The sequence below is a fragment of the Coffea arabica genome, chromosome 6c (genome assembly GCF_036785885.1).
Source record: "Coffea arabica cultivar ET-39 chromosome 6c, Coffea Arabica ET-39 HiFi, whole genome shotgun sequence".
In the NCBI taxonomy this organism is placed as follows: domain Eukaryota; kingdom Viridiplantae; phylum Streptophyta; class Magnoliopsida; order Gentianales; family Rubiaceae; genus Coffea; species Coffea arabica.
The window spans coordinates 28,017,932-28,027,133 of record NC_092320.1 but is presented as its reverse complement, the minus strand read 5'-3'; the positions used below and the strand labels follow the sequence as shown (position 1 = coordinate 28,027,133).

At 38.7% G+C, this 9,202-nt stretch overlaps 1 protein-coding gene across 1 annotated transcript; it reads left to right on the top strand.

Moving 5' to 3' along the window:
* The first annotated feature begins 1,826 nt into the window (after positions 1 to 1,826).
* LOC140008721 (uncharacterized) lies at positions 1,827 to 7,639 on the top strand. The gene is made up of 4 exons (XM_072053576.1): positions 1,827 to 3,026; positions 3,797 to 4,331; positions 5,365 to 5,745; positions 7,626 to 7,639. Exons 1-4 carry the CDS (start codon positions 1,827 to 1,829, stop codon positions 7,637 to 7,639), a joined length of 2,130 nt encoding a protein of 709 aa, XP_071909677.1.
* Positions 7,640 to 9,202: the final 1,563 nt, after the last annotated feature.

The window sequence follows — 9,202 nt, the reverse complement described above, 5'->3', positions numbered from 1 at the left end:
CACGTTACTGTTCATCCGAGTCAAAAAAAATCTGTTTGGGTGTTTTCTTTTTTTTTTTTGTGTTTTCTGTCCAAGTTCTTGGGTCTGTTATACTTGTGTTTGGGTTGTTAGGGTTTAAAGACAAAAAAAAAGAGAGTCACGTACCTTATATTGTTTTAGTGTCCAAGTTGCTAGAGTATTGCTGGAATTTTCTTTTGAGTATTGCTGAAATTCTGTTTTGCCTATTTCTTGAGTATTGGTTGTTGTTCTTGCAAACCCTAGACACCACAACATAATTTGGGGAAGTTCTTGAGCTCCTTGAACAAAATTCTTGAAGTTTTTGAACCACCAAGTCTTGTTTTGAAAGCTCTTGAACAATAAATCAAGAACTAGGGTCTTCTTGAAATTTGCATAACCTTTCATCCATTTTTCTTGAACTTGTTGGTGTGACCTGAATTTGTATTCCTTGAAGAGCCGAAGCAAAAAAAAAAAGGAAAAAGAGAAGGAATCGGCTCTCACACAAAGGAAATCAAGTTTCCCAAATCTTGAGTTTCCAATTCTTGATTGGTCTCCAATTCTTGATTAGTCTCCAAATCTTGATTGGTTTCCCAAAAACTTGAGTCTCCAAATCTTGATTGGTTTCCAATTCTTGAGTTTCCAATCTAAATTGAATTTCAACGACCCCAAACTACCTAACCAGACCCTAAGCACCCCAAAATCAGTTTCCAAAACCAAATCTAAACCGCCACAAACACCTTAGCCACACCGCTTTTAAATTCTTGGGTTTCTAAAATCAGTTGATCTAGTCTTTGCGAGCCGATTTCCCTGAAATTTGAGGACTGGTTCGTACATTATTTGAACACCCCAAAAGCACCGTTTACCCTCCAAAGTACTGACCAGAAACTCAGCAAAACAACAGCTCAAAAAAAAAAGTTCCAGCTTCGAGTAGAGTTTTTTTTCTAAGATTTGCAAAATTCTGCTTTGTGTCTTATTACTTGCTTATAGGGTAATTAATTCTGGAATTTTTGAGAGTTTGAGTTGTTTTAAGAACTTTGAGGAGGAAAATTGAGAGTGAGTGTGTTTTCCTTGAGTGATACACGAGTGCTTAGCAAGGTAGACTAGGATACACTTGTTTTGCAGGTTTGACAATATGTCTCAAGAGGGGAACATGCCTGAGCCGTCTGAAACCGATGTGTTACTCAAACTGGTGCTCCAAACTCTTCAAAAACAAGTGGAGAGACAAGAATTTGTGATGACACAATTATCCGACAGGTTGGCTGCCCTTTAGATGCGAGGTACCGGAGATACACACAATCGGGTTTCGAGTGCTCAGAGTGCTGACCATGATACAGATGATGAGGGATATCATTCTAACACTTCATTCCGATCAAGGAAAAGCCACAGGGAAGCGAGGGAAGGCCGAGACCGACCTAGGAGAACCAATGACAATCTTGATTCCATCAAAACTAAGATGCCTACCTTTCATGGGAAAAATGATCCTGAAACTTATTTAGATTGGGTTAGGAGAGTTGAGCAAGTGTTTGAAGTCCACAATTACTCTGAAGAGAAAAATGTGAAACTTGCGGCTATTCAAATTTGAAGATTATGCATCCATTTGGTGGGAGCAAGAATGTGCCACAAGAAGGAGAAATAGGGAACAACCAATTGACACTTGGGCTGAAATGAAGCAAGTGATGAGGAAACGATTTGTACCCTTCCATTACACCACGGACTTGTACAACCGGCTCAAACGACTCACCCAAGGGTCCAATTCGGTTGATGAGTACCACAAATAAATGGAGGTAGCCATGATAAGGGCCAATGTACAAGATGATCCGAAAGCAACCATGGCGAGGTTTCTTAATGGATTAAATCCTGAAATTAGGAAGAAAGTTGAGCTTCAAGACCACTTTGAGTTTCAACAAATGGTGTCTTATGTAGAGAAAGTGAAAAAGCAAGCCTTACCTCTAAAGACACCTAGTGGTCGAACCACTACATCCTCTACCACTCCTTGGAGAAGAAATCAATTGCCAACATTCAACGTTTGGCCAAGGCAAGGTAATAGAGAGAGGGAAAACAAGCGGATGGAACAACCGTCCCATCCGAGTGCAACTTCTTCTAAACCAACCCCGCGTCCGACTCTTCCAGGGGCAAATACATCTACCAACCAGCCAAAGGCATGCTTCAAATGCAAGGGAATTGGCTACCTCATGGCTCAATGCCCTAACCAAAGCATCATGTACATGAATGAAGAGGGAGTGTGGCAAAGCGAAGGAGAGAAGGAATATGCGGACATGCCACCACTTGAAAAAGAAGGGAAGGATGATGATATGGTTGAGATAGAGGAGGACCCCGTAGCACGAACTATGGTGACTATGAGAGTGCTTAATACACAAGCTCAAGAAGATGATCTCCAACAAACCAATATCTTTCATACAAGATGCAAAATTGGAGATGAGGTATGTCTTATGATCATTGATAGTGGCTCTTGTGCTAATTATGTAGCTGCTGATTTTGTGGAGCAAAACCACATTCCATGGACTTATCACCCTAAACCATATAGATTGTCTTGGTTAAATGATGAGGGGGAAGTCAAGGTGACCAAACAAGCTTTAATCGCTTTTTCTATTGGTCGATACAAGGACCAAGTTTTATGTAATGTAATTCCTATGCAAGCTAGTCATGTCTTGTTAGGGCGTCCTTGGAAGTATGATCGGCAGGCTGATCATATTGGACTCACTAATAAGTATAAGTTCATTATGGACAACCTCAAGATCACTCTTTCACCCTTGACACCTACACAAGTGTATGAAGAACAATTGCATCTAAGAAAAGAGCGAGAGAAAAGGCAACTAAGAGAGGCAAAGAAAAAGCCGAATGTGCCTGAGGATGAGAAAAAAAAGAAAGTAGAGGCCAAGTTGAGTGAAAGAGAAAATTCGAGTGGGAAAAGATTCAGTGAGGCCGAGAGTTTGAAAGTGAAGAAAAGGAGCTTTTATGCAAGTGTGCGTGAGATAGATAGGGCCTTGAAAGCACGAAATCTTCTCATAGTACTTATGTACCGGGAAGCCAATTATTCTTCTTTTTACACACTTGGCATAACCGATTCTCTTCCTAGTGCAATCTACTCTCTTTTGCAAGAATTCAAGGATGTGTTTCCAGAGGAACTACCGAAAGGATTACCTCCAATTCGAGGCATTGAACATCAAATCGACTTTGTTCCTGGAGCAATTCTCCCAAATCGACCAGCCTATAGAGCAAATCCGGAGGAAACAAAGGAAATTCAAAGGCAAGTCGACTCCCTCCTTGAAAAAGAACAGGTTCGTGAATCTCTTAGTCCTTGTACAGTTTCGGTTATTCTCGTATCTAAGAAAGAAGGGACTTGGAGAATGTGTACAAATTGTCGTGCAATTAATAAAATTACTGTCAAGTATCGTCATCCCATTCCTAGGTTAGACGATATGTTAGAAGAATTGCATGGAGCAATCATTTTCACTAAAATTGACTTAAGATCTGGTTATCATCGAATAAGGATAAAGGAAGGTGACGAATGGAAAACTGCTTTCAAAACGAAGTATGGTCTTTATGAGTAGCTTGTGATGCCTTTCGACTTAACAAACGCTCCAAGTACTTTCATGAGGTTAATGAACCATGTTTTAAGGCATTTTTTTGGGAAGTTTGTTGTTATTTTTTTTGATGATATATTGATCTTTAGCAAGTCTTTAGATGAACATGTTGAGCATTTGCGACTTGTTTTAAGTGTCTTGCGTGAAAATAGGCTATTTGCTAACATGAAAAATGTGTCTTTTGCACTCCTGAGGTTAACTTTCTTGGTTATATTGTTGGTGCAAATGGCATAAGTGTTGATCCCGCCAAGGTAAAGGCCATCATGGAGTGGCCAACTCCAACCAATGTGTCTCAGGTAAGGTCTTTTCATGGTCTTGCAAGCTTCTATAGGAGATTCGTTAAAGACTTTAGTACTATTGCAGCACCTTTGAATGAGATAATTAAAAAGAATGTGGGGTTTCAATGGGGAAAAGAGCAAGAAGAGTCGTTTAATAAGTTTAAGCATTTGTTAACTTCAGCACCTATTCTTGCTTTGGCTAATTTTGATTTGATGTTTGAAGTTGAATGTGATGCTAGTGGGATCGGCATAGGGGCATTCTTACATCAAAATAATAGGCTATTGGCATATTTCAGTGAGAAGTTGAGTGGGGGAGCTCTTAATTACCCTACTTATGATAAAGAATTGTATGTTGTTGTGCGTGCTCTTGAAGTGTGGCAGCATTATCTTATGCCTAAGGAATTTGTGATACATACTGATCATGAATCAATTAAATTCCTTAAGGGGCAGGGTAAGTTGCATAAAAGACATGCGAAATGGATTGCATTTATTGATTCCTTTCCATATATCATTAAGTATAAGAAGGGAAAAGATAATGTCGTTGCGGATGCGTTGTCTAGGAGGTATACTTTGATCACTAACATGAGCACTAAGCTACTTGTATGCACGTTAAAAAACATGTATGCACGTGATGACGATTTTTCTAATGTGTTTCAAGCTTGTGAACATGCTGCATTTCAAAAGTACTATAGGCATGAAGGTTTCTTGTTCAAAGAAAATCGCCTGTGTATTCCCAATTGTTCGTTTAGGGAATTACTTGTTAGAGAAACCCATGGTGGAGGATTGATGGGACATTTCAGCATTGATAAAACTTTTGACATCTTGTATGAACACTTCTATTGGCCTAAAATGAGGTGTGACGTTGCTAACATTTGTGATAAGTGTTTACAGTGTAAGCAGGCCAAGTCAAGAAGTAACCCTCATGGATTATACACTCCTCTACCCCGTACCTCATGCTCCTTGGACAGACTTATCCATGAATTTTGTACTTGGTTTACCGAGATCTTCTAAAGGTATGGATAGTATCTTTGTTGTAGTGGATAGATTTTCTAAAATTGCTCACTTTATCCCTTGTAGGAAAACAAATGATGCGCGCCATGTTGCTGATTTATTCTTCAAGGACGTGGTTAGATTGCATGGGGTACCGCGTACTATTGTAAGTGATAGGGATGTGAAATTCTTAAGCTACTTCTGGAAATCACTTTGGGGAAAGTTGGGAATGAAGTTGCTATTTTCTACTTCTAGTCACCCTCAAACGGATGGTCAAACTGAGGTAACCAATCGAACCCTTGGTGCTTTACTTCGAGCCATTGTTCAAAAGAACTTGAAGAAGTGGGAAAAATGTTTGCCTATCGCTGAGTTTGCATATAACCGAACCACTCATTCTACTACTAATCATTCTCCTTTTGAAATTGTTTATGGGTTTCAGCCGCTAACTCCTCTAGATTTATCATCTATTCCTGTTGATAAGTGTTTAAGCGCAGATGGTGCCAAAAAGGCAGAGACTGTTCGGACCTTGCATGAGAGAATTCGAGCTCAAATTGAGAAGAAAAATGCGCAATATGCACAACATGCGAACAAGGGAAGAAAACGTGTTGTATTCGAACCTGGTGATTGGGTTTGGGTGCACATGAGAAAGGAAAGATTTCCAACATCCCGACGAACCAAGTTACATCCAAGAGGCAACGGACCTTTTCGAGTCCTAGAGAGGATCAATGACAATGCATACAAATTGGAACTTCCAAGTGAGTATGGCATAAGCGCTTCTTTTAATGTGTCTGACCTATCCCCTTTTGACTTTGATACAGACTTTGAAGATTCGAGGATGAATCCTTTCGAGGGGGGAGGGAATGATGCGGATACGGGTGCGCAACAACTTCAACCTTGGGTCAAGGACCCTTTGGTCAACATTGATGGTCCGATGACAAGATCAAGATCCAAGAAGGTGAAGGAAGTTTTAAGAGCCTTGATTATTCACCATACAAGCAAGGAGCAGGCTAAGTTTGAAGAATTGATGGACCATGAAGTTACCTTGTTCACTTGTACGTTTGAAGTGAAAGAATAATCTCATATTTGTTAGATTAGTTAGTAGTTGTTTTAAAGCTGCCTAGTTTAGTAGTTGTTAATCGTACAAACGACATGTTGTCCTTGAGTTTTAATTCGTTAGTAAATTTCATTAATTATTAGGCCTTATCGAGAAGCCTTAAAGAGCTGGCTCTTTAAGTGGGCCGCATTCTGACCGAATTCCTGGCTGGAATGTAGGAGCCGCTCCTACATTGTAGGTAGATTATCAATCCTTACTCCAAATGGATTTACCCTAGTTCTGGCCTATAAAAGGCACCTCTTGTATGAGTAAAAGATAGATAATTACAACCAGAAATCGTGAGGAATTTTCCTTCAAGTTCTTAATCGAACTTACTCTTGAATTCTTGAGTTCATTGCTTAGGATTCAAATCAGACTTTATCGATTAGTTTGTTCTCTAATCATGGTGTCTCTTCATCCATCTTTATTTGTTTAAGGTTGCTGATTACCTTTGTGTGTCGGAGGTCTTGAGTTCATGAGAACAATCGAGTTCAATTTCCATTAGGAGAAATGATCCAACTCTGATAATTCCAAGGTTGGGATGGTCTAGGAGAGTCTTCCCCTAGGGTTGCCTCATCAAGTACACCTAACAATCTTCCAAGAGCTTGAATATTTGTTCAAAATCACCCTAAGGATCTCATCATTGGTGATCCATCTGAGAAAGTCAGAACTCGTTTCTCCTCTAAACAACTAATGGATAATTTTGCATTAGTTTCACATTTTGAACCCAAAAATATTGTTGATGCATTAAAAGATGAGAACTGGATTTTAGCCATGGAAGAGGAGCTAAATCAATTTGAAAGGAACAAGGTGTGGACATTAGTTGTTAGACCACAAGATCATCCTATCATTAGCACTAAGTGGATTTTTAGAAACAAGATGGATGACAAAGGTGATGTAGTAAGAAATAAGGCCAAACTTGTAGGTAAGGGATACACTCAAGAAGAAGAAATAGATTTTGATGAATCATTTGCACCCGTAGTTAGGCTGGAATCAATCAGAATGTTTTTGGCCTTTGCATGTTTCAAGAACTTAAATTATTTCAAATGGATGTTAAGAGTGCTTTCTTGAATGGTTTTATAGATCAAGAAGTATATGTTGATCAACCTCCTGATTTTGAAAATGAAGTTTATCCAAATCATGTATTTAAACTCTCAAAAGGTTTGTACGGATTAAAACAAGCTCCAAGAGTATGGTATGAACGTTTAAGTGATTTTTTGATTGAAAATGGTTTTAAAAGAGGCATTGTGGATACAACTCTTTTCACTAAACAAAGTTCACGTGATCTTTTAATTGAGCAAATATATGTGGATAATATTATATTTGGTGCTACTAATGAGAGCTTGTGCAAGGATTTTTCCAATGTCATGCAAAAAGAGTTTGAAATGAGCATGATGGGAGAATTAAATTTCTTCCTTGGACTTCAAGTGATTCAACCCCGAGAAGGAATGTTTATCAATCAAACAAAATACACCAAGGAGCTGCTCAAAAGATTTGAAATGGAGGATTCAAAACAAGTTGAAACACCCATATGCACATCTACCAAACTTGACAAAGATGAAGAAGGTACAAAAGTTGATGAAAAGAAGTATAGAGGTATGATTGGCAGTTTGCTTTACATAACTGCTAGTAGACCTGATATCATGTTTGTTGTGCTCTTAGGTGCTCGCTTTTAGTCTTGTCCATAGGATTCTCATCTAAATGCAGTAAAAATAATTCTTAGATATCTAAAAGGAATCTTGAATTTTGGCCTATGATATCCTAAGTGTCATGAACTTTCTTTGAATGGATTCTCTGATGCTGATTTCGGTGGCTGTAGCGTTGATAGAAAAAGTACAACAGGTGTATGTAATTTTCTTGAAAATTGCTTAGTATCCTGGTTTAGCAAGAAACAAAATGCCATTTCACTATCTATAACTGAAGCGGAATATATTGCCGCTATAGCTTGTTGTGCTCAATTATTATGGATGAAAAACACATTGAATGATTTTGAATTAATGTATGATTGTGTGCCTATGTATTGTAATAACACTAGTGCTTTCAATTTGACTAAAAATTTCATTCAACACTCTAGAACTAAGCACATAGACATAAAGCATCATTTCATTCATGATCTTGTCGATAAGGGTGAAATTTGTGTTCAATATGTGTTCTAAAGATCAAATTGCTAATATCTTCACAAAAGCCCTACCACTGGATCAATTTGTGTATCTGAGAACAAAACTGGGCGTTTCTGAAAGAGTATTCTAAATTTTTTTTGTTACTCTTTATCGGACGTCTGATGAGTTAGAACGGACGTCCAACAGTGTTCTCATCAGTTTTTCAGAAAAGTGTTTGTTTGGACGGTTGTGTCGGACGCTTCATTTCGTTCGGCCGTCCGACACTCAAATGTTGCATCCTATAAATAAGTCATCTATTTCATTTAGTTCATTTATATCCTCAGTTTCGGATGCAATCTCTCATTTCTCTCTCAAATTCAAAATTCAAATCACTCTCTCTTCCAATCAAATTCCAAGAAATTGATCCAACCGACATCATTACACTTCTATTGCCCGTTTACTATCCCTCATAACGTCTTCTAACTCCCAACTGCTCCATAAATCCTAATTCACACCTGTAACCCTAACTTCCCAAAATCTACTCCTGGTGGTTGATTCAAACATCCTTTGTAGTTCATATTGCATTCTTAGTCAATCTAATACACATCTGCACTACACTCTACCACAAAAACCAACTGCATTACATCATTGTGAGAGTTAGAGGTGGTTCTGCTGGTGTCGGACGCACTTTTAGATTTAGGAATGAGGAGGTTGAAATTGTTGAAACCTTCACCAGAGCATCCAAATAGAAAACTGGAACTCGTGGTGGAAAAATGAAACAACCTGTGAAGAAGAAACGGGATGCTCCTACTGTTGATCCATCCCCTGAGCATCAAATCGAAGAACAAAATGCTGAGGTTTAGCAGACTCTTGAACCCTCCACTAGAAAATCACCAAGGATGAGGTCTGCTGTTCAGGCTACTGGGTTATCTGCTAAACAAAGTGCAAAGAGGAAACGCACTTCAAAGGAACTAGAGGCTCAACCTGCCAAAAATCGTACCCCATTGCCAAAGTTCATAGACGACGAGGCCAGAGATAGGTTTGAGTTGATATCACAAAAAGGATTCATCACTCAGAGGTCTATCATTCCGTACGAATTTCGTAAGATTGATCTCAAACCTATGATTAAGCTTTTTGAGT

Bases quoted from the DNA above. Each gene is read 5' to 3' on its own strand.
- LOC140008721 (XM_072053576.1), top strand. From the start codon at position 1,827: ATGGCGAGGTTTCTTAATGGATTAAATCCTGAAATTAGGAAGAAAGTT. The intron at 3,027-3,796 runs GTACTTATGTAC...TGCACTCCTGAG, and splicing joins AAGCACGAAATCTTCTCATA to GTTAACTTTCTTGGTTATAT. The intron at 4,332-5,364 runs GTAAGTTGCATA...GTTTAAGCGCAG, and splicing joins TAAATTCCTTAAGGGGCAGG to ATGGTGCCAAAAAGGCAGAG.